The sequence below is a fragment of the Oncorhynchus mykiss genome, chromosome 11 (assembly GCF_057628025.1).
Source record: "Oncorhynchus mykiss isolate SJ-2025 chromosome 11, ASM5762802v1, whole genome shotgun sequence".
Lineage (NCBI taxonomy): Eukaryota > Metazoa > Chordata > Actinopteri > Salmoniformes > Salmonidae > Oncorhynchus > Oncorhynchus mykiss.
Genome location: NC_143032.1, coordinates 43,284,084 through 43,310,258, shown reverse-complemented (window position 1 = coordinate 43,310,258; position 26,175 = coordinate 43,284,084). Strand labels below are relative to the sequence as shown.

Genomic DNA, 26,175 nt, shown 5'->3' with positions numbered 1-26,175 from the left:
TAGGATATTCTCTGTAATGGGACAGTTACTACATGCATCCAATCCGGACCTCCGAAATCTAGCTGCTACTAAATGAGTCCAGGGAGATATCTGGAGTGAGATTCAGTGCATTCGGAAAGTCTGCAGACCCCTAGACTTTTCCCACATTTTCTTATGTTACAGCCTTATTCTAAAGTTGATTTAAAAAAATATCAATCTACACACAATACCCCATAATGACAAAGCAAAAACAAGGTTTTTAGGAAAAGAAAAAAAGTATTCAGACCCTTTTCTATGAGAATCAACATTGAGCTCAGTTGCATCCTGTTACAATTGATCATCCTTCAATTCAATTGATTGGACATGATTTGGAAAGGCACACACCTGTCTACAAAAGGTCCCACAGTTAACAATGCATGTCAGAGCAAAAACCAAGCCATAAGGTTGAAGGAATTGTCCGTACAGCTCCAAGACAGGCTTGTGTTGAAGCACAGATCTGGGGAAGGTTACCAAAAAATGTCTGCAGCATTGAAGGTCCCCAAGAGCACAGTGGCCTCCATTCTTAAATGGAAGAAGTTTGGAACCACCAAGACTCTTCCTAGAGCTGGCCGCCCGGCCAAACTGAGCAATTGGGGGAGAAGGACCTTGGTCAGGGAGGTGACCAAGAATTCGATGATCACTCTGACAGAGCTCCAGAGTTCCTCTGTGGAGATGGGAGAACCTTCCAGAAGGACAACCATATATGCAGCACTCCACGAATCAGGCCTGGATGGTAGAGTGGCCAGATGAAAGCCATTTCTCAGTAAAAGGCACTTGACAGCCCGCTTGGAGTTTTCCAAAAGGCACCTAAAGGACTCTCAGATCACGAGAAACAAGATTCCCTGGTCTGAAGAAACCAAGATTGAACTCTTTGGTCTGAATGCCAAGCGTCACGTCTGGAGGAAACCTGGCACCATCCCTATGGTGAAGCATGGTGGTGGCAGCATCGTTCTGTTGGGATGTTTTTCAGCAGCAGGGACTGGGAGACTACCCAGGATAGAGGGAAAGATGAATGGAGCAAATTACAGAGAGATCCTTGATGAAAACCTACTCCACAGCTCTCAGGACCTCAGACTGGGGCAATGGTTCACCTTCCAACAGGACCACAACCCACAGCACACAGCCAAGACAACGCAGGAGTGGCTTCAGGACAAGTCTCTGAATGTCGAGTGGCCGATCCAGAGCCCGGACTTGAACCCGACTGAACATCTCTGGAGAGACCTGAAAATACCTGGGTAGCGACGCTCCCCATCCAACGTGATAGAGTTTGAGAGGATCTGCAGAGAAAAATGGGAGAAACTCCCCAAATACAGGTGTGTACCAAGTTTGTAGTTTCATACCCAAGACGACTCAAGGCTGTAATTGCTGCCAACGGTGCTTCAACAAAGTACTGAGTAAAGGGTCTGAATACTTACATAAATGTGATATTTCAGTGTTTGATTTTGAATATATTTGCTAAAATTTCTAAATACCTGTTTTTGCTTTGATTTTTTTATTTAAATCCATTTTAGAATTAGGCTGTAACGTTACAACATTTTGATAAAGTATAGGGGTCTGATTACTTTCCGAATGCACCGTACAGGCAACAGGGCTCTTGATCCAGGAGGGGATTGAACGTCTCTGCTGTAACCAAGAAGCTTGCCCTTGACATCTAGCCACTTAGCTAGCAGGTTAGCAAACCAAATGCATAGCTGGAGGTCTGAGCTGGATATTATTTGTTACAGTTATAAGCAGTGGCGTACCACACACCTCCGTAGCCACCTGCAAGGCGGAGGTGCCCCAAACCAAATAATAATTTAAACATGTTTTATATATATACTCTACCTTTCAAAAGTTTGGGGTCACTTAGAAATGTCCTTGTTTTTGAAAGATTTAAAATGACATTGAATTGATCAGAAATGGAGTGTAGACATTGCCAATGTTGTAAATTTCTATTGTAGCTGGAAACGGCTAATCCAAGTTTATCATTTTAAAAGGCTAATTGATCATTAGAAAATTGCAAAAGGGTTATGTGAGCACAGCTGAAAACCGTTGTTAAAGAAGCCAAAAACTGGGCCTATTTTAGACTAGTTGAGTATCTGGAGCATCATTCTTACTTTTTATTCTAGCCTACTTGGTAAATATTGTCTAATGATCAATTAGCCTTTTAAAATGTATAAACTTGGATTAGCTAACACAATGTGCCATTGGAACACAGGAGTGATGGTTGCTGATAATGGGCCTCTGTATACCTATGTAGATATTCCATAAAAAAAAAACTGCCGTTTCCAGCTACAATTAGTCATTTACAACATTAACAATGTCTACACTGTATTTCTGATCAATTTGATGTTATTTTAATAGCCAAATAATGAGCTTTTCTTTCAAAATCAAGGACATTTCTAAGTGACACCAAACTTTTGAGTGGTAGTGTGTGTATATATAAACTCAGCGAAACGTCCTTTTTTCAGGACCCTGTCTTCCTTTCTTTTTAATAGCGGTTTTGGAGCAGTGGCTTCTTCCTTGCTGAGCGGCATTTCAGGTTATGTCGGTAGAGGATTCGTTTCACTGTGGATATAGATACTTTTGTAATCGTTTCCTCCAGCATCTTCACAATGTCCGTTGCTGTTGTTCTGGGATTGATTTGCACTTTTCGCACCAAAGTACGTTCATCTCTAGGAGACAAAACGCGTTTCCTTCCTGAGCTTTATGAAGGCTGCGAGGTCCCATGGTGTTTATACTTTTGTACTATTGTTTGTACAGATGAAATTGGCACCTTCAGGCGTTTAGAAATTGCTCCCAAGGATGAACCAGACTTGTGGAAGTCTACAATTTGTTTTTCTGAGGTCTTGGCTGATTTCTTTTGATTTTCCCATGATGTCAAGCAAAGAGGCACTGAGTTTGAAGGTAGGCCTTGAAATGCATCCACGGGTACACCTCCAATTGACTGTAATGATGTCAATTAGCCTATCAGAAGCTTCGAAAGCCATGACATCATTTTCTGGAATTTTTCAAGCTGTTTAAAGGCACAGTCAACTTAGTGTATGTAAACTTCTGACCCACTGGAATTATGATACAGTGAATTATAAGTGAAATAATCTGTCTGTTTTCCAATTGTTGGAAAAATTACTTGTCATGCACAAAGTAGATTGCGTAAACTATAGTTTGTTAACAAGAAATTTGTGGAGGGTTGAAAACAAGTTTTAATGACTGCAACCTAAGTGTATGTAAACTTCCGACTTCAACTGTGTGTGTGTGTGTGTGTGTATATACAGTGCCTTGCGAAAGTATTCAGCCCCCTTGAACTTTGCGACCTTTTGCCACATTTCAGGCTTCAAACATAAAGATATAAAACTGTATTTTTTTGTGAAGAATCAACAACAAGTGGGACACAATCATGAAGTGGAATGACATTTATTGGATATTTCAAACTTTTTTAACAAATCAAAAACTGAAAAATTGGGCGTGCAAAATTATTCAGCCCCTTTACTTTCAGTGAAGCAAACTCTCTCCAGAAGTTCAATGAGGATCTCTGAATGATCCAATGTTGACCTAAATGACTAATGATGATAAATGCAATCCACCTGTGTGTAATCAAGTCTCCGTATAAATGCAGCTGCACTGTGATAGTCTCAGAGGTCCGTTAAAAGCGCAGAGAGCATCATGAAGAACAAGGAACACACCAGGCAGGTCCGAGATACTGTTGTGAAGAAGTTTAAAGCCGGATTTGGATACAAAAATATTTCCCAAGCTTTAAACATGCCAAGGAGCACTGTGCAAGCAATAATATTGAAATGGAAGGAGTATCAGACCACTGCAAATCTACCAAGACCTGGCCGTCCCTCTAAACTTTCAGCTCATACAAGGAGAAGACTGATCAGAGATGCAGCCAAGAGGCCCATGATCACTCTGGATGAACTGCAGAGATCTACAGCTGAGGTGGGAGACTCTGTCCATAGGACAACAATCAGTCAGTCGTATATTGCACAAATCTGGCCTTTATGGAAGAGTGGCAAGAAGAAAGCCATTTCTTAAAGAAATCCATAAAAAGTGTTGTTTAAAGTTTGCCACAAGCCACCTGGGAGACACACCAAACATGTGGAAGAAGGTGCTCTGGTCACATGAAAGCAAAATTGAAGTTTTTGGCAACAATGCAAAACGTTATGTTTGGCGTAAAAGCAACACAGCTGAACACACCATCCCCACTGTCAAACATGGTGGTGGCAGCATCATGGTTTGGGCCTGCTTTTCTTCAGCAGGGACAGGGAAGATGGTTAAAATTGATGGGAAGATGGATGGAGCCAAATACAGGACCATTCTGGAAGAAAACCTGATGGAGTCTGCAAAAGACCTGAGACTGGGACGGAGATTTGTCTTCCAACAAGACAATGATCCAAAACATAAAGCAAAATCTACAATGGAATGGTTCAAAAATAAACATATCCAGGTGTTAGAATGGCCAAGTCAAAGTCCAGACCTGAATCCAATCGAGAATCTGTGGAAAGAACTGAAAACTGCTGTTCACAAATGCTCTCCATCCAACCTCACTGAGCTCGAGCTGTTTTGCAAGGAGGAATGGGAAAAAATGTCAGTCTCTCGATGTGCAAAACTGATAGAGACATACCCCAAGCGACTTACAGCTGTAATCGCATCAAAAGGTGGCGCTACAAAGTATTAACTTAAGGGGGCTGAATAATTTTGCACGCCCAATTGTTCAGTTTTTGATTTGTTAAAAAAGTTTGAAATATCCAATAAATGTCGTTCCACTTCATGATTGTGTTATGGTGAGTGAATGAGGACCCACAAGCGAACTAACTTAAACAGAGCTTCTTTAATAACCAAACATAGGTAGGCTCAGATAGACCGGCAGATTCCGACAGGACAGGACAAGGTTACAGCAAACATGACGATAGTCTGGCTCAGGCATGAAACACAACAAACAAGAATCCGACAAGGACAGGAACAGAAACAGAGAGAGATATAGGGACCTAATCAGAGGGAAAAAGGGAACAGGTGGGAAACGGGGTGAATGGGTAGTTAGAGGAGACAAGGAACAGCTGGGGGAAAGCGGGGGAGAAAAGGTAACCTAACAACGACCAGCAGAGGGAGACAGGGTGAAGGGAAAGGACAGAGACAAGACACAACATGACAGTACATGACAGTACCCCCCCACTCACCGAGCGCCTCCTGGCGCACTCGAGGAGGAAACCTGGCGGCAACGGAGGAAATCCTCGATCAGCGCACGGTCCAGCACGTCCCGAGAGGGAACCCAACTCCTCTCCTCAGGACCGTACCCCTCCCAATCTACGAGGTACTGGTGACCACGGCCCCGAGGACGCATGTCCAAAATTCTACGGACCCTGTAGATGGGTGCGCCCTCGACAAGGATGGGGGGGGGGGGGGGGGGGGGGAAGACGAGCGGGGGCGCGAAGGACGGGCTTGATGCAGGAGACATGGAAGACCGGGTGGACGCGACGAAGGTATCGCGGAAGAAGAAGTCGAACTGCGACAGGATTAATGACCCGAGAAATACGGAACGGACCAATGAACCGCGGGGTCAACTTGCGAGAAGCCGTCTTAAGGGGAAGGTTCTGAGTGGAGAGCCAAACTCTCTGACCGCGACAATATCTAGGACTCTTAGTTCTACGCTTATTAGCAGCCCTCACAGTCTGCGTCCTATAACGGCAAAGTGCAGACCTGACCCTCTTCCAGGTGCGCTCGCAACGTTGGACAAAAGCCTGAGCGGAGGGGACGCTGGACTCGGCGAACTGAGATGAGAACAGCGGAGGCTGGTACCCAAGGCTACTCTGAAAAGGAGATAGTCCGGTCGCAGACGAAGGAAGCGAGTTGTGGGCGTATTCTGCCCAGGGGAGCTGTTCTGACCAAGACGCAGGGTTACGAAAAGAAAGACTGCGTAAGATGCGACCAATAGTCTGATTGGCCCGTTCTGCTTGACCGTTAGACTGGGGGTGAAAGCCGGAAGAGAGACTGACGGAAGCCCCAATCAAACGGCAAAACTCCCTCCAAAATTGAGACGTGAATTGCGGACCTCTGTCCGAAACGACGTCTGACGGAAGGCCATGAATTCTGAAAACATTCTCGATGATGATTTGTGCCGTCTCTTTAGCAGAAGGAAGCTTAGCAAGGGGAATGAAATGAGCCGCCTTAGAGAACCTATCGACAACCGTAAGAATAACAGTCTTCCCCGCTGACGAAGGCAGTCCGGTGACAAAATCTAAGGCGATGTGAGACCACGGTCGAGAGGGAATAGGAAGCGGCCTGAGACGGCCGGCAGGAGGAGAGTTACCGGACTTAGTCTGCGCGCAGACCGAACAAGCAGCCACGAAACGACGCGTGTCATGCTCCCGGGTGGGCCACCAAAAACGCTGGCGAATGGAAGCAAGCGTACCCCGAACGCCAGGGTGGCCGGCTAACTTGGCAGAGTGAGCCCACTGAAGAACGGCCAGACGAGTAGGAACGGGAACGAAAAGAAGGTTCCTAGGACAAGCGCGCGGCGACGGAGTGTGAGTGAGCGCTTGTTTTACCTGCCTCTCAATTCCCCAGACAGTCAACCCGACAACACGCCCCTCAGGGAGAATCCCCTCGGGGTCAGTGGAGGCTACTGAAGAACTGAAGAGACGAGACAAAGCATCAGGCTTGGTGTTCTTAGAGCCCGGACGATAAGAAATCACGAACTCGAAACGAGCGAAAAACAGCGCCCAACGCGCCTGACGCGCATTGAGTCGTTTGGCAGAACGGATGTACTCAAGGTTCCTATGGTCAGTCCAAACGACAAAAGGAACGGTCGCCCCCTCCAACCACTGTCGCCATTCGCCTAGGGCTAACCGGATGGCGAGCAGTTCGCGGTTACCCACATCATAGTTACGTTCCGACGGCGACAGGCGATGAGAAAAATACGCGCATGGGTGGACCTTGTCGTCAGAGAGGGAGCGCTGAGAAAGGATGGCTCCCACGCCCACCTCTGACGCGTCAACCTCGACAACGAACTGTCTAGAGACGTCAGGTGTAACAAGGATAGGAGCGGATGTAAAACGATTCTTGAGGAGATCAAAAGCTCCCTGGGCGGAAACGGACCACTTAAAGCACGTCTTGACAGAAGTAAGGGCTGTGAGAGGAGCTGCCACCTGACCGAAATTACGGATGAAACGACGATAGAAGTTCGCGAAGCCGAGAAAGCGCTGCAGCTCGACGCGTGACTTAGGGACGGGCCAATCAATGACAGCTTGGACCTTAGCGGGATCCATCTTAATGCCTTCAGCGGAAATAACAGAACCGAGAAATGTGACGGAGGAGGCATGAAAAGTGCACTTCTCAGCCTTCACAAAAAGACAATTCTCTAAAAGGCGCTGGAGGACACGTCGAACGTGCTGAACATGAATCGGTGAAGTGACGGTGAAAAAATCAGGATATCGTCAAGGTAAACGAAAACAAAGATGTTCAGCATGTCTCTCAGGACATCATTGACTAATGCCTGAAAGACAGCTGGAGCGTTAGCGAGGCCGAAAGGAAGAACCCGGTATTCAAAGTGCCCTAACGGAGTGTTAAACGCCGTCTTCCACTCGTCCCCCTCCCTGATGCGCACGAGATGGTAAGCGTTACGAAGGTCCAACTTAGTGAAAAACCTGGCTCCCTGCAGGATCTCGAAGGCTGAAGACATAAGAGGAAGCGGATAACGATTCTTCACTGTTATGTCATTCAGCCCTCGATAATCTATGCAGGGGCGCAGAGACCCGTCCTTCTTCTTGACAAAAAAAAACCCCGCTCCGGCGGGAGAGGAGGAGGGGACTATGGTACCGGCGTCAAGAGCTACAGACAAATAATCTTCGAGAGCCTTACGTTCGGGAGCCGACAGAGAGTATAGTCTACCCCGGGGGGGGGTGGTTCCCGGAAGGAGATCAATACTACAATCATACGACCGGTGTGGAGGAAGAGAGGTGGCCCTGGACCGACTGAACACCGTGCGCAGATCGTGATATTCCTCCGGCACCCCTGTCAAATCACCAGGCTCCTCCTGTGAAGAAGAGACAGAGGAAACAGGAGGGATAGCAGACATTAAACATTTCACATGACAAGAGACGTTCCAGGAGAGGATAGAATTACTAGACCAATTAATGGAAGGATTATGACAAACTAGCCAGGGATGGCCCAAAACAACAGGTGTAAAAGGTGAATGAAAAATTAAAAAAGAAATGGTTTCACTATGATTACCAGAAACAGTGAGGGTTAAAGGTAGCGTCTCACGCTGAATCCTGGGGAGAGGACTACCATCCAGGGCGAACAAGGCCGTGGGCTCCTTTAACTGTCTGAGAGGAATGTCATGTTCCCGAGCCCAGGTCTCGTCCATAAAACAGCCCTCCGCCCCAGAGTCTATTAAGGCACTGCAGGAAGCTGACGAACCGGTCCAGCGTAGATGGACCGACAAGGTAGTGCAGGATCTTGAAGGAGAGACAGGAGTAGTAGCGCTCACCAGTAGCCCTCCGCTTACTGACGAGCTCTGGCCTTTTACTGGACATGAAGTGACAAAATGACCAGCGGAACCGCAATAGAGACAGAGGCGGTTGGTGATTCTCCGTTCCCTCTCCTTAGTCGAGATGCGGATACCTCCCAGCTGCATGGGCTCAGCACCCGAGCCGGCAGAGGAAGATGGTAGTGATGCGGAGAGGGAGGCGACGGAGAGCGCGAGCTCCTTTCCACGAGCTCGGTGACGAAGATCAACCCGTCGCTCAATGCGAATAGCGAGTTCAATCAAGGAATCCACGCTGGAAGGAACCTCCCAGGAGAGAATCTCATCCTTTACCTCTGCGCGGAAACCCTCCAGAAGACGAGCGAGCAAGGCCGGCTCGTTCCAGCCACTGGAGACAGCAAGAGTGCGAAACTCAATAGAGTAGTCTGTTATGGATCGATTGCCTTGACATAGGGAAGACAGGGCCCTGGAAGCCTCCTCCCCAAAAACAGATCGATCAAAAACCCGTATCATCTCCTCCTTAAAGTCCTGATACTGGTTAGTACACTCAGCCCTTGCCTCCCAGATTGCCGTGCCCCACTCACGAGCCCGTCCAATAAGGAGAGATATGACGTAGGCGACACGAGCAGTGCTCCTGGAGTAAGTGTTGGGCTGGAGAAAAAACACAATATCACACTGGGTGAGGAACGAGCGGCATTCAGTGGGCTCCCCAGAGTAACACGGCGGGTTATTGATTCTGGGCTCCGGAGATTCGAAAGCCCTGGAAGTGGCCGGTGGATCGAGGCGGAGATGGTGAACCTGTTCTGTGAGTTTGGAGACTTGGGTGGCCAGGGTCTCAACGGCATGTCGAGCAGCAGACACTTCCTGCTCGTGTCTGCCTAGCATCGCTCCCTGGATCCCGACGGCTGAGTGGAGAGGATCCGAAGTCGCTGGGTCCATTCTTGGTCGGATTCTTCTGTTATGGTGAGTGAATGAGGACCCAAAAGCGAACTAACTTAAACAGAGCTTCTTTAATAACCAAACATAGGTAGGCTCAGATAGACCGGCAGATTCCGACAGGACAGGACAAGGTTACAGCAAACATGACGATAGTCTGGCTCAGGCATGAAACACAACAAACAAGAATCCGACAAGGACAGGAACAGAAACAGAGAGAGATATAGGGACCTAATCAGAGGGAAAAAGGGAACAGGTGGGAAACGGGGTGAATGGGTAGTTAGAGGAGACAAGGAACAGCTGGGGGAAAGCGGGGGAGAAAAGGTAACCTAACAACGACCAGCAGAGGGAGACAGGGTGAAGGGAAAGGACAGAGACAAGACACAACATGACAGTACATGACAGATTGTGTCCCACTTGTTGTTGATTCTTCACAAAAAATACAGTTTTATATCTTTATGTTTGAAGCCTGAAATGTGGCAAAAGGTCGCAAAGTTCAAGGGGGCCGAATACTTTCGCAAGGCACTGTATAACATGATTCTGAAAGTAACGGATACATTTGCTTAAACTGTAATAATATAACAATATTTGAAGACAGTAACTCGTTGAATTACTCTGTTACTCCTAAAAGTCATATATTACTGTAGATCGTTCTTTTTGTGACATGTTACTTTTGTGTCTCATTTCCCCAACACTGTTCCTCATCACTCATCTCACACACACACTCACACACATTGACTTATTCATTTTGCACAATGATTTCACAATCATTCACTAATTCAGACATGGTTACCCAATTAGCCTGTCTGCTGAGGTCTTTATAGAGGTCAGGTTTAAGGGTCAATCAATGTCCTCAGTGTCTGTGGGCTACTGTGTGGGTCTTTTAGAATGGCCTGCCTCTGGCCAGCACTAGCCACAGTGACCTCTTCCTTATATTGTCTTCTATTCTGTCTTTGTTGAGGTCCCTACTTTGCTGTACTCTACTGTATATGCCTTGTATAGGAGATTCATATAGAAAAACGTCAATGCCTCTGTCCTTAGCTCACAAGGCAAATGTGTGATGTAATCTAATTTGTCAATGTGCTGATACTGGTGAAATTTGAAAAGGCTCTTTAAAAAAAAGAAAAATCTATCAACGTCTCAATGGGAGAAACTTGAACAAATGATGTGATATTCAATGTTACCTGTCCTGTCATGCTCTACACTATATGTGACTCCATAAAGTAATCCGAGTCGGAGAGAGAGGTTGGCAGGCACTGTCTCAACAGTAAACTGTTTCTGCTCTGTTTCTCATGGGCTTGAAAGTGAGGTGAATGGTTCATGGTGTTTTGCTCGTAGGGCATAGAGATCACATATTCTCTCTCTCTCTTATTTGTATTTATTCATATACAGTGGGGCAAAAAAGTATTTAGTCAGCCACCAATTGTGCAAGTTCTCCCACTTAAAAAGATGAGAGAGGCCTGTAATCATAGGTACACTTCAACTATGACAGACAAAATGAGGGGGAAAAATCACAAAAAATCACATTGTAGAATTTTTTATGAATTTATTTGCAAACTATGGTGGAAAGTAAGTATTTTTCAGTGGAAGGCACTTAACCCTAATTTGCTCCAGGTGTGCTGTACTACTATGCTGACCCTGTAAAACAACACATTTCACTGCACCTATCCGATGTATGGGACAGCAAAACATATTTTATATTATGATGATACTGGTGAAGTGGTCTGATGGGACAGCCAAACAAAAGTCCTATGTTTGGCTATGCTACCAGCCTCGGTCATGTGAATGAACCTACTGTTATGCCTATACGCCATCTTGTGTGTGTGTGTGTGTGTGTGTGTGTGTGTGTGTGTGTGTGTGTGTGTGTGTGTGTGTCAAATCAAATTGTATTTGTCACATACACATGGTTAGCAGATGTTAATGCGAGTGTAGCGAAATGCTTGTGCTTCTAGTTCCGACAATGTAGTAATAACCAACGAGTAATCTAGCTAACAATTCCAAAACTACTACCTTATACACACAAGTGTAAAGGGATAAAGAATATGTACATAAAGATATATGAATGAGTGATGGTACAGAGCAGCATAGGCAAGATGCAGTAGATGGTATCGAGTACAGTATATACATATGAGATGAGTATGTAAACAAAGTGGCATAGTTAAAGTGGCTAGTGATACATGTATTACATAAGAATACAGTCGATGATATAGAGTACAGTATATACATATGCATATGAGATGATTAATGTAGGGTAAGTAACATTATATAAGGTAGCATTGTTTAAAGTGGCTAGTGATATATTTACATCATTTTCCATCAATTCCCATTATTAAAGTGGCTGGAGTTGAGTCAGTGTGTTGGCAGCAGCCACTCAATGTTAGTGGTAGCTGTTTAACAGTCTGATGGCCTTGAGATAGAAGCTGTTTTTCAGTCTCTCTGTCCCAGCTTTGATGCACCTGTACTGACCTCGCCTTCTGGATGATAGCGGGGTGAACAGGCAGTGGCTCGGGTGGTTGTTGTCCTTGATGATCTTTATGGCCTTCCTGTGACATCGGGTGGTGTCGGTGTCCTGGAGGGCAGGTAGTATGTGTGTGTGTAGTGTTGCATATTTTCAGGGATCTCATTACGGTACGAACGTCCTCTTTGAGAGAGTGTGTGACTTGAGTGAGCAGAGAGCAGCAGGCCAGGTTTTCTTGTGTGGAACGGAAACCCTGCAGTGCACCGAGCATAGCTTACATGGGTTCCAGGTGAGACTGAGGGAATAATGTCACAGTGTGCTATTGTTCAGATGTTGTGTAATAAGTGCCTCACTGTCTTACACAGGGCCCTTCGCCAACAAGGTCAAATAAGGGTAAAAAAAAATTAATGAACAGGCATAACGGAGAGGAAGAAAGAGCGAGGGATGGAATGAGAGGAAAGGGAGAGAGTCATGCTTGAACAGAGCTCATCTGCTGGCACATTTTGGACAGGCATCACTCTCTGGGAATGCTCGCTAGGATTTAGGCAAAAGTATGCACAACCAATGCCAACTGTGTGTGTGTGTGTGTGCGTGCATGCGTGTGTGCATGCATGCGTTTGCACGTATATGAGAGTGCGTATGAGCGTGTGTGCGTGTACTGTCGACTTAAAATGATATTTTGGCAATGAGGCCCTTTATCTACCTCCCCAGAGTCAGATGAACTTGTGGATACCATTTGTATGCATGTCCATTATGTTAGGGGAATTTTCATGAGCCAATGCTAACTAGCGTTAGCGCAATGACTGGGAGTTTGTGTATCTAGCACACTGACTGGAAGTCTATGGGTATCTGGGTGCTAGCAGATACCCATAGACTTCAAGTCATTGCGCTAACACTAGTTAGCAATTGCACTAGAGATATTTAGCAACCTTCTTCAAACTGCTTATTTTGGTTTATTTACTTTTATTTAACTAGGCAAGTCAGTTAAGAACAAATTCTTGTTTACAATGACTGCCTACCCCGGCCCAACCCTAACCCGGACGACGATGGGCCAATTGTGTGCCCCCCTATGGGACTCCCAATCACGGCCGGTTGTGATACAGTCTGGAATCGAACCAGGGTCTGTAATGATACCTCTAGCACTGAGATGCAGTCAGTGGTGGAAGAAGTACCCAAATGTGGGTACTTGAGTAAAAGTCTAGATACCTTAATAGAAAATGACTCAAGTTGAAGTAAAATTCTACTTGAGTAGAAGTCTAAAAGTATTTGGTTTAAAATATACTTAAGTATCGAAAGTAAAAGTATAAATCATTTCAAATATCTTATTAAGCGAACCAGGTGGCACCATTTTCTTGTTTTTTATTTTCTTTACGGAAAGCCAGGGGCACACTCCAACACTCAGACATCATTTACAAATTAAGCAAGTGTGTTTAGTGAGTCCTCCAGATCAGAGACCGTAGGGATGACCAGGGATGTTCTGTTGATAAGTGTGTGAATTGGACTATTTTCCTGTCCTGCTAAGCATTAAAATGGAACGAGTACGTTTGGGTGTCAAGGAAAATGTATGGAGTAAAAAGTAAAATATTTTCTTAAGAAATGTAGTGAAGTATAAGTAGTATAAAATATAAAAAGTAAAGTACAGATACCCCCAAAAAACGACTTAACTAGTACTTTAAAGTATTTTTACTTAAGTACTTTACACCACTGGATGCAGTGCCTTAGAACCCTGCACAACTCGGCAACTAGGGTTAAGTGCCTTGCTCAAGGGCACATTAACATATTTTTTACGTAGTCAGCTCAGGGATTTAAACCAGCGACCTTTCTGTTACTGGCACAATGCTCTTAACCGCTAGGCTACCTGCTACGCGATACTAGTGCAAAGCTGTAACAAACCAAATGTTGGCTCACTGAATCGCTGGATCCATGGTTGTGATGATGTAGTGTGTTTGTGCTCCTGTCCCTAAGCTGTCTTTCTCTATCTCTCCACAGGGCTCTATTTACCTACGATGGGGTCACCAACAACCTCAAACTGGCTGACTCTGGAGGTAAAGGGTAGTTCCACCTGTAGTTAGTAACAGATACGATTAGCATTCCTGAAATATTATTTTGGTGAAATATCATTTGATATCTGATAAGCTAATTGATTGCACCCAAATTGGCCATTTGCATTTTTAGGATTCAGACAATAAATATAATACCCAAAATCCGATTTGTACCAAACTTCTTCCTTACAATGATTAAGACGAGGAATCCCCAAAAATGTGTCAAAAGCCACCCACAGACCTCCCCACACCCCATGCCAATCCCACCCTAACAACTGGTTGGCTTGAATTGTGTGGATGACCACACAATTTATTTTCATCGTGCGCCGAATCTATTGGTTTTCTATCCAAAGTTGCAAAGGAAATGTTGTGATCTATTTAATAAACACATGACACCAGCAACATTTATAAAAGAGTGTGGTGGTATAGCAGGAACAGCGGTGTCTAGTTGTCAGAACCTGGTACTTTCACATTACTTTATGGTAGATAATGCAAGGGACATCAATTACACATTTCTCTGAACAAGGGGTGGGAAAAATCACCAGATTCACAGGGAATACATTACATAGTATGGAGAAGCAATACTCCAAGCCACAGCTTCATACTACTTGTCAAACATAGATAGCTGATACTGTATGTTGGTTGTTGGGGTGGGATTGGCACGGGGTGTGGGGCCCTCTGTGGGTGGCTTACTCATCAAGAATTTTGGTCCACATTGGATGTTGGGTAATATATTTATGAATTGTTATTTGAATCCTATAAATTAAAATAGCCAATAAAATTACATTTCAATAAGATAATGTTTTAGGAATGCCAATCTTACCTGTTTCTCACTACAGAATCCATTTCAGAACAATGTGAGATGGTGGTCATGGCTTGCTGAAATGACTAAAGCTAACTGGACAGTTCTAACTTTCCACTTCATTGTTTTATTGTGACTTTTTCCCCTTTAAATGATAAAGACGGAAAGTTGGTGGTGTTTATTAAGCTCTCTCTCTCCTCTCTCTTTCTCTCTCTCCTCCCTGTCTGTCCTACAGCGGGTGGAGTGGTGGAGTTGTCAGGGAAGTTCCACATAGCCAGGCCTTTGTATGGGCTCTGCAGGGCTGGCTCAGCCGAGACAGGAGGCCCTCGGGTCGCCATGATCTGCTGGGTGAGTGTCATCCACTACAGCATGGCCCTCTCATACAGTCGTATGGACATGCCATACAGTATGTTACCTGATGAATTCCAATGACATGATGCTTGAGGTAGAAGTTGCCCATAACCACAGATCTAGGATCAGATTCTCTACCCTCAAACCTAACTTTAACCATTAGGAGGATGAAACAATATCTGACCCTGTATCAGGTTATAGGCAAGCTGTTTCAAGCTGTCGTCTCCCACTGGTTCTAGCTACTGTTGGATGTGTTTTGATTGGCCCGTTGGTTAGGGGTCAACGTGTGTGATGTGTCAGTGAACTTGCGGACTCGGGACGCCAGCCTACCTTCTGACTGATGACCGATGAGCGCACACACACACACACACACACGCGCGCACACACACAAGCAGGGGAGCAGATGCTTAGAATGTTCACAATGTGCTTCGCTGGTCCCGTCTCTATGGCGACCTTATGGAATGTTGTGGTGTGGGTCAGGGGTGCATCTGTAACCAGCAAAACACACACATCTGAAAATTGTGAAACATACTGTACTTCAAAAAAATGTCAGTGTACCTTAATTATCTCGTATAAGATTTGTAACTTGCTAATAACGTTATGCTTACTCCCTAACATTGTCAAATGGTGTACATGCAGGTACCTAATGACAAAAGACTGAACCTAGACTTTCTGATAGTGAACAGAGGCTTGGGTTAAAAAGAGCTCAACACCCCCTGTGTGTTTCCTGTGTTTGTCTCCAGGTCGGGCCAAACGTGGATGAATACCGCAGGACGGAATGTGCCAGCCATGTGCCCGCTATCAAGGCCTTCTTCAAGGTACGGTACCACACCACTCCTATCCCTGCCCTGCGCTACCAGTTTGTCTGTTGGTCATGCAGCCAGTTTGAGGGGCCTTATTGCAGCTGCAGCATTTGATAGCATTCAGGAGAGGCATGATACAGATTTCTCTCTTTCACTCACTTTCTCTATCCATCTCCTACAATCCCGTGTCGGTACCGTTGTGGAATGTAGCTCTCCGTGGGTGGCTGTTTTGTCTCTTCACTCTGTTTCTCTAACGATGAATAATGGGTAAACAGGCTCCGGTAGTAACTGTCAAGGCGATACAGAGAGAGCTGGGTGATGCTAGTGTGGGAAGGGTGGAACTCGCCTGACCAGGCCCGAGGGAATGAATAGTCAAGTTGTCACACACACGCATCAAACCCACACCAGCACGTGCATTATGTGCACACAAATACATCAGTAAATATGCACCAGCAGGCACACACACAAAACCCTCCCCCACACACACACACACAACTTCTCTCTGTCTCTCACACATACAAACATAGATACACACACACACACACACACACACACACACACACACACACACACATATATATATATATATATATATATATATATATATATATATATATATATATATATATATATATATACACACACACACACACACACACACACACACACACACATGCTCTATATTTACACACAGTAGTTTACCTTCCATTGTTGTACGTCTTCCTGTCCTCAGAGCACTTCCTACTGCATAGGTTGGTCTGGTCCAGTTGTGGGCTGGGCCCATACCCAGGCTGGGGTCCACTCTTCCTGACCCTATTGTTCCTGGTGCCACCAAGATGGGGAGATGGGCCACCGACAGGCACAACACAAACAACCACTTACTAAGTGGTGACAGAGCCTGGCAGGAAACGGAGAAAGGAATGGGGGAATACAGGGAGAAGGAGGAGTGTGTGTGTGAGCGGATGTGTATGCGTGTGTGTGTGTGGTGTCTGCGTGCGCCACAGTGTGTGTTAAGTGGCCAGATGCTGGCAGCTCTGTCTGCTGTGTCCCTCCATGTGTGCCCCTAAAACGGTGTTTATTCTACATTTCCATCTAACTGCAGAGAAGTTTATGGGTCGTCCATTCAGCCTATAGTCAGACCCCATTTGAACTAGTTTCCATATTAAGGCATCACCCGGTCAACTCCAGAAGCATCCCTGGAATGTTTGATGTTAGTTTTCGTCTCTTTTTTTTTAACACTCAATTCGGTATTTGGCCAGGCACCTCTGTGACCCCCCCAGTCTCAGATATACAAGACTGTGTGTGTGTGTTTTGTTTATTACGTAATATGAATGTGTGTGTTTCTATATGTGTTCTTGGCCCCTGGGTTGCACTGTGGGTTATTCCTTGATAAAAGACTGATGGTGACACACTGTAGTCGACAGGGTCTGAACCCACATATTTGTGTAGGAATACCCCTCTGAAGTGTGGGAGGAGAAGGATCCCTAACCAAACACACACACACTCACTTCCAGTCAGATACAATATGGCATTTCGACTGCACTAATGTCATATTACCATTTTTTTTTTTTTTTTGTCGCTTTGGTGTTATTTTCACAAGTCTGTGGTGAATTAATTGTGTATTGTATTTTCTAGTATTGTATTGTACTTATGTATTGTAGTGGTCCTGTACGTGGCTGAGCTCATAAGAACATGGCACTTGTTACCCCAGAGTTGGTGGTTCTATCCTCATTGGGAACACATACCAAAATGTGTGGACTGTTACATAAATGGCATATATTACGGTATGACAGTACTGTATTGGCCACTGACGTTTTAGTAAAATAGTGTGAAACCCCCCTGTAACGTTCGTCGTTAAGGGTAGACCAAGGCGCAGCATGATTTGAATTCATCCTATTTTTTTTTAAATGTGAGCCAGCAAAAAAAATCAAAAATAAACAATACAACGAACGAAAAGCTTTGCCGTGCAAAAATACATGCAGCCAAACAAAGACAAGATCCCACAACTGAAGGTCGGAAAAAGGTCTGCCTAAGTATAATCCCCAATCAGAGACAACGATTGGGAACCATACTAGGCCAATGAAGAAGAAGAAAACATAGATATACAAAAACTAGAGTACCCACCCTGACCTAACCAAACTTTAGAGAATAAACAGGGATCTCTAAGGTCAGGGTGTGACACCCCCCCCACCCCCATCAAAAAGATCCCAGCAACTTAATTTTGGATCCATGTTTTAATAGGGGTGTATTTATTTATTGTTTTGAACCTTCTGGAATATTTGCTTATTGGTATTGTATTGGTATTGTATTACTGCACTGTAGAAGCTAGAAACACAAGCATTTCGCTACACCTGCTGTACCATCTGCTAAACGTTGTACACGACCAATACATTGAGATTTGATTTGTTACATACAGTACAGCCCTAATATTGTCAATATCAGATTAGTCATAGAAGTACATTCGAGGATATATCATACTTAATGTTTTTACAATACAGACATACATTTTCATAATGTTCACCAAATCTGTAGTAGACAAACAGGTTTACATGTTTGGTAAACCTATAGATTTGATGTTTTAGTGATTGTCAATTAAGAGCAGTCGATTAAGTTAATAGTAAAATGTCTTTTAACAGAAAATAATCATATTAAAAGTACTGTGAGCATTGTGAAAGGCAATCACTTCAATGAACATGTATTGCAATGTGAAACGTGTATATATACACAGTACCAGTCAAAAGGTAATGTAGTAACCAAGAAAGAAGATAAACAGCAGGTTGAAACTGTGTAAAACATGGTTGTTGTGGATGTCTACAAAGCGTAACACAGTAGCTTTCGAAGATGATGATTAATTCAAAACACCCACATGAATATTAGAGTTTATGCATATGCATAGGTTCATAAAAATAAAATAAAAATGAATTAAGTGTGATTGTGCTGTTATACAATACTCAGCCTACCGCATATTACACATCACGCTGATTTGATTGTCTTTGGCACTTAATAGGTCTAGCCTATACTCCCAATGTTAACAAATTTGAGTAATCGCCTTTGAGTGTGGACTGTATTATTATGCATATGGGAAGGACTGCTTACCTTGTGCTACTGTACCCTTCAAAATGTATATCCATGAGTCCCGGAGAGAACGTATAGCCCTAGGCGATGCTGTTGTTTAATTGATTGGTTTAGTTAGCCAAAAATGTGTGCATTTGATTTTGAATAGCCTAGCAATAGGTCATGTTTTTATATTTTCATATTTAATTGGGTGACACATTACCTTTTAGCCATACAGAATATCTCACCGCCATGCGTTTCCATCTCCTATCTCTACTTTATTCCTTTCTCGTGCGCGCAGACGGGCTGTCAACAGTTTAGTGAACTAAATTGTCACAGGCCGGATCATAGTCTGTGGCAAAAATGAGGGGACACGAACAACAGGTATAGGCCAATCAAAAAGGTTCTTTATTGTAAACCAAAACTATTAACTTTAAACAAAGAAAAAGGAATGAGGTGTGAAAGTATCATAATGTAAGGTGTATGTAAAGTGCAGGGATGCGTGAATCTGAATGACTGAGTGAAAACTATGCAAAACTAGAAAGGAACAAACAAAACAGGATCATACCTGAAGGAGCAGAGAGAGAGAGACGAGTGATTAGTGAAACAGTTTAAATACTTTGAGCCCAGGTGACTCCAATCACTAACGACCCTCCTCTGCCTGCAGGAGGAACCGCCCCTGCACTGCAGAGGAGGGGTCGTGACAATATTTTGTTGAAAAAAACTACTATCGATGTTCCCGAACAGATTTCACTTAGCTTCCCAAATCAAGCAATGGGTAGCTGCATGAACAAGGTTGGAGAGCCCATGGGCAACAGTTTGTGCAGGATATCACCTGTCGGCAGCGAGAGCATGCTCCGCAAGCAGTGGTTCATGCTTGGAGTGAAATACATGTTCTTGTATGTATTTCTCAGCTGCTCGTGTTAAGCACAGCTCAGCCATAAAAGCGAAGTCGCCTACAAAACGGGTGGGAAAGCCTCCATTCACTATTCGAGTGCACACAGATGACATGTATTTTTGCCCCTGTTCCTGCCCATTAGATAATGGGCCATTCTAAATCTAAACTAATTTGGGATATTAGTAAAGGCAAGATTAAATTGAGAATAGTCTGATGGGTGAATATATTGATCACTTGATGAGAGAATAACTGTGCAGCCAGAGGCAAGGCGACTTTCTCAAATCATCAATAGCCTATAGTCGCACCATGCAGCCGATTATATGTTTTGTTTTCTAAGACATTCTAAGGTTTGTATTATTCACAATTAAAGTTGCCAAATAAGTTAAATTATACTGAACAAAAATAAAAATGCAACATGCATTTTTGGCAGTTTGTCCAACCGGTCTTACAATTGCAGACCACGTGTAACCATGCCAGCCCAGGACCTCCACATCCAGCTTCTTCACCTGTGGGATTGTGGGATTGTCTAAAACCAGCAAACTGGACAAACTGCCAAATTCTCACTGGGGAGCCAGGCCCAGCCAATCAGAATGAGTTTTTCACCACAAGGGCTTTATTACAGACAGAAATACTCCTCAGTTTCATCAGCTTTCTGGGTTGCTGGTTTTAGACAATCCCACAGGTGAAGAAGCTGGATGTGGAGGTCCTGGGCTGGCATGGTTACACGTGGTCTGCAATTGTAAGACTGGTTGGACAAACTGCCAAATTCTCTAAAATGATGTTGGTGGAGAAATTAATATTCAATTATCTGGGAACAGCTCTGGTGGACATTTCTGCAGTCGGCATGCCAATTGCACGCTCCCCAAAAACTTGAGACATCTGTGGCATTGTGTTGTGAGGCGGAACTGCACATTTTTAGAGGGACCTTTTATTGTCCCCAGCACAAGGTGCACCTATGTAAAGATCATGCTGTTTAATCAGCTTCTTGATATTCCACACCTGTCAGGTGGATGGATTATTTTGGTAAAGGAGAAATGCTCACTAACAGGGATGGAAACACAATTGTGCACAACATTTTGGAGATCTAATCTTTTCGTGCGTATGGAACATTTCAGGTATCTTTTATTTCACATTAAATGTTGCGTTTTTTATTTTTGTCCAGTATATATTCTTCTTACTATGAAATCATAAAGTAAAATAATGGCATGGGATTTATAAGGATATCTTGTCAGCTAAATGAAGACGCCTACAGCCTATGGCATGGAGCATAGCCACACAACATAGCCCTAAAATAGGCCAACTCATATATTTTCTTAATTTCATGTTTCTTTAGACCAAACAAATACATAATTATACATAATTAATTTGTGATGATTTGTGATGATATATTAAATTAATGTATTCTACTTTTTTACATGCAGATGTTCCAAAGGCGTGAATCAGTGGCTTGAACGTGTGGAGGATTGGAGATGCTAAACGTGTTTTATATTAATTGGCAGACTTTTGCATGACAATAACCAGGCCAACAAAATGTTATGACCGCCACGTGCACCAGATAGGTGCAGTCAAATGTGTTGTCTTACAGGGTCAGCCATAGTAGTACGGCACCCCTGGAGCAAATTGGGGTTTAAGTGTCTTGCTCAAGGGCACATTTTGACAGATTTCGCACCTTGTCGGCCCGGTTATTCAATCCAGTAACCTTCCAGTTAGTGGCCCAATGCTCTAAACGCTAGGCTATCTGCCACACAAATAGATGAAACACTGATTAGGTTTGGTGAAAAACTCACTGTGATTTTGTGTTGTTCTTAGTCAATTGAACCAACTGCTTTGAACCAACTGCCTTTTTTGACGATCATCTTTTGAGTTTTGTACTAAGAGTTGTGAAAGTTGACCACATACTTGTGAAAAGTGCCCCAAAGCGATTAAACAAATACGAAAGCATCTGTGTGGCCTCAATATTTGATGACCCCATTCTGGGAGACTTAGGCTTTCCGCCTCTCATTGATGCTACACATATTTGTCAACCTCTTCTCTCTTATCGCCTTTTGTAGGGTCTCTAAAACCACATGAGACCTGTGTCCATTCAGTGGTACTGCGTTATTTGATGAGCACAAGGCTCACCTAACCTCCTGCTTTGGTGAGTTAGGCCCTCGTTCTGTCTTGTTTCCCATGTGTGGTGTGGTGGAAATGGCACAAGTGCAGTAGACACTGCAGGACCACCAGCAAGCCTGATCCTGCTCTGTGTTGAAGCTCAGTAATAATCCTTGTGTCGATTTGAAGGATTAATGATTGAGTGAGTAATGAGAACTCGGTTATTGTTTGTTTGTCCCAAAAACCTCCGAATGAATAGTCGGGATTAGGACGTGCTTCGACAGTCAGAATGCCCCCGTGGCGCTTCTTCTATATTCTCTGGTCTCTCTCTCTTTCTCTCCATCTACCTCTGCAAGTCTCAACTAGCAACAGAGGGCCGTGTGAGAGACGGTGAATCACCAGCGGTGTCTGAATGTGTATCCTAATGTGAAACAGTATTATTGTATCAGTTGGTGATGCCGAAGCTAAGCGTGGGAGTCTTTTTGCAAATGGCTCATTGTTGCTCGACGACAGTAATTGATTAGCATTCAGCCCCCTTAAGTTAATACTTTGTAGCGCCACCTTTTGCTGCGATTACAGCTGTAAGTCGCTTGGGGTATGTCTCTATCAGTTTTGCACATCGAGAGACTGACATTTTTTCCCATTCCTCCTTGCAAAACAGCTCGAGCTCAGTGAGGTTGGATGGAGAGCATTTGTGAACAGCAGTTTTCAGTTCTTTCCACAGATTCTCGATTGGATTCAGGTCTGGACTTTGACTTGGCCATTCTAACACCTGGATATGTTTATTTTTGAACCATTCCATTGTAGATTTTGCTTTATGTTTTGGATCATTGTCTTGTTGGAAGACAAATCTCCGTCCCAGTCTCAGGTCTTTTGCAGACTCCATCAGGTTTTCTTCCAGAATGGTCCTGTATTTGGCTCCATCCATCTTCCCATCAATTTTAACCATCTTCCCTGTCCCTGCTGAAGAAAAGCAGGCCCAAACCATGATGCTGCCACCACCATGTTTGACAGTGGGGATGGTGTGATCAGCTGTGTTGCTTTTACGCCAAACATAACGTTTTGCATTGTTGCCATAAAGTTCAATTTTGGTTTCATCTGACCAGAGCACCTTCTTCCACATGTTTGGTGTGTCTCCCAGGTGGCTTGTGGCAAACTTGAAACGACACTTTTTATGGATATCTTTAAGAAATGGCTTTCTTCTTGCCACACTTCCATAAAGGCCAGATTTGTGCAATATATGACTGATTGTTGTCCTATGGACAGAGTCTCCCACCTCAGCTGTAGATCTCTGCAGTTCATCCAGAGTGATCATGGGCCTCTTGGCTGCATCTCTGATCAGTCTTCTCCTTGTATGAGCTGAAAGTTCATACAAGTTCAGATCCTCACTGAACTTCTGGAGAGAGTTTGCTGCACTGAAAGTAAAGGGGCTGAATAATTTTGCACGCCCAATTTTTCAGTTTTTGATTTGTTAAAAAAGTTTTAAATATCCAATAAATGTCGTTCCACTTCATGATTGTGTCCCACTTGTTGTTGATTCTTCACAAAAAAATACAGTTTTATATCTTTATGTTTGAAGCCTGAAATGTGGCAAAAGGTCGCAAGGTTCAAGGGGGCCGAATACTTTCGCAAGGCACTGTATATCTCTTCCAAACCAATAGATTCCTTCTTGTCTTCTCTAGTGTAAGCCAGATACTAGATACAAGCTGATACACAACTGTATAGTTTAGCTACAGCCCAAAGGCCAAAGCCAAGAGGAACCACTGAGGGGGGAAAGCTTTCAAAGAACTACATTCGGAGAGAGAGTGTGTGTGTGCGTCCATGCGAGTTTGGGTGTTTGTGCGTCTGTGCACATATGTATTCACAGGGTCAGTGGGTACATGAAAAGGGAGGGGAAATATCTCCTCTTTCCCTCGTCTGGAATGCTGTAGCAGAATTGTATTGGAGTTTGAAGTTTCACACGTTTGATACCGTAGATCATAGCAGCCAATAAAAATGACATTCTTGTTCCCAAAAGTTCTGGAAAGGATCAAGTGACATCAAGTGTCTGTGGCAAAGTTGTGGTGTGCAGGCCAAAAAAAAATGCACCAATTTGCTGGACAGCTGAAGTCCTTCCTTGGAATGTTCCCCTAAAATACTGAAAGGATGTTCAGGACCTCAGATTATTGAAGGGACTCAAGCTGTCATGCTTACACGCTTTGGAGCAAGTGTCATGGCACTGTGTAACAAAGATTAACAGCAACTCTTCTTTCTCTCCTTTCTTTCTTGTCTTTCTCTCCTTTCTTTCTCGTCTTCCTCTCCTTTCTTTCTCTTCTTTTTCTCTCTCTCTTCACTCTCTTTCTCTCTCTCTCTTCTCTCTCTCTTCTCTCTCTTCCTTCTTTCTCTCTCTCTCTCTCTCTCTCTTATTTCTCTCTCTCTCTTCTCTCTCCCTTCTTTCTCTCTCTCTCCTCTCTCCCTTCTTTCTCTCTCTCTTCTCTCTCCCTTCTTGCTCTCTTCTCTCTCTTCCTTCTTTCTCTCTTCTCTCTCTTCCTTCTTTCTCTCTTCTCTCTCTCTCTTCTCTCGCTCTCATTCTCGTCTTCTTCTTCTTTCTCTCTTTTTTCTTTCTCCTTTCTCTCTCTTCTTTCTTTCTCTCTTCTTTCTCTCTCTTCTTTCTCGTCTTCTTCTTTTTTTGCAGGAGGCTCATGTGTTTATCAGTGCTGAGAGTACTGAGGATGTCACAGAGGAGAAGATAGGCACTGAGCTCAGTAAAGTCCGCCCCCAGACAGAGCAAGTCAGAAGAAGCAGTCGGTCCAAGGACAAGGAGGAGACAGTGGTGAGTGCTCCTCCTGCAATATCATATCTGTCCACAGGAGGGGGCGCTAACACCTGGACAAAACCCGGAACTGTGCTTTTACATGGAGGAGGATCCCACAGCTAGATTCTCTCAGTTTTAATCTCTGTCATGCATTGTACTTCCTCTATACCTACTGTATGTTTTGAACATTTTTTCATACTTTAGCAATTATGAGTTACAAACAACCAAGGCTCCTTATGCAATATGTACATACAGTGTTGTTCTCCAGTCACACTCTCTTTCCTCTGCATCTGCCGATCTCTGTTGATAGGGCACTAACTACAGGAAAACTAACGCTGCCATGGAGATGAGACGGGCCAACAGAGACTCCTTCTGGGCACGTGCAGAGGTAGCCTACACAGAAACGTAGTCACAGTTACCCTCATAGCTTTAGACAGTTTTTCTAGTAATTCGTCAATGCAACAGGAGAAAAGTAGTTGTCCTCTTTAATGTTCACATCACGTCACATCTTTAGTGTTCACATCACATCTTTAGTGTTCACATCACGTCACATCTTTAGTGTTCACATCACGTCACATCTTTAGTGTTCACATCACGTCACATCTTTAGTGTTCACATCACATCTTTAGTGTTCACATCACGTCACATCTTTAGTGTTCACATCACGTCACATCTTTAGTGTTCACATCACATCTTTAGTGTTCACATCACGTCACATCTTTAGTGTTCACGTCACATCTTTAGTGTTCACGTCACATCTTTAATGTTCACATCACGTCACATCTTTAGTGTTCACATCACTTCACATCTTTAATGTTCACATCACATCTTTAATGTTCACATCACGTCACATCTTTAGTGATCACATCACATCTTTAATGTTCATGTCACATCTTAAGTGTTCACATCACGTCACATCTTTAGTGTTCACATCACGTCACATCTTTAGTGTTCACATCACGTCACATCTTTAGTGTTCACATCATGTCACATCTTTAGTGTTCACATCACGTCACATCTTTTAGTGTTCACATCACATCTTTAGTGTTCACATCACGTCACATCTTTAGTGTTCACATCACGTCACATCTTTAACGGTCACATTGTCAACTGTAATAAGTCTTCATCTATTGTGTTCCATCTTCCTCTTTCTCTCTCGCTCTCTCTCAGCGTGAGGAGGAAGAGCGGAAGGAGGAAGAGAGGAAGCGAGCAGTGGAGGAGAGACGCCGTTGGGAGAAAGAGAGAGTGCTGAAGGAACGGAAAGAGGCTGACGAGAGGGAGAGGAAAATGAACGAGAAACTACAGATGATCGAAGGGCAGAGGTCAGAAAGTTGGGCACACACACACACACACACACACACACACTGACTCAAGACTTACTAACACAATCTCTGACTCAAGGGTATTCTCTTGTGTCACTATCAGGTATTTGAATGTGTTGTCAAAGTAAAGGCTACTTAAGGC

General features: G+C 44.0%; 1 protein-coding gene across 1 annotated transcript in view; it reads left to right on the top strand.

The window, feature by feature from the left end:
• Positions 1–26,175, top strand: part of LOC110535705 (uncharacterized) — a 69,927-nt gene that overhangs the window by 39,425 nt on the left and 4,327 nt on the right. The window contains exons 2-7 of the mRNA XM_021620890.3: positions 13,866–13,921; positions 14,956–15,068; positions 15,815–15,889; positions 24,592–24,729; positions 25,022–25,099; positions 25,882–26,033. Of these exons, the coding sequence (XP_021476565.2) occupies positions 13,866–13,921; positions 14,956–15,068; positions 15,815–15,889; positions 24,592–24,729; positions 25,022–25,099; positions 25,882–26,033 (612 nt within the window). The remainder of the gene's footprint in view (positions 1–13,865; positions 13,922–14,955; positions 15,069–15,814; positions 15,890–24,591; positions 24,730–25,021; positions 25,100–25,881; positions 26,034–26,175) is intronic.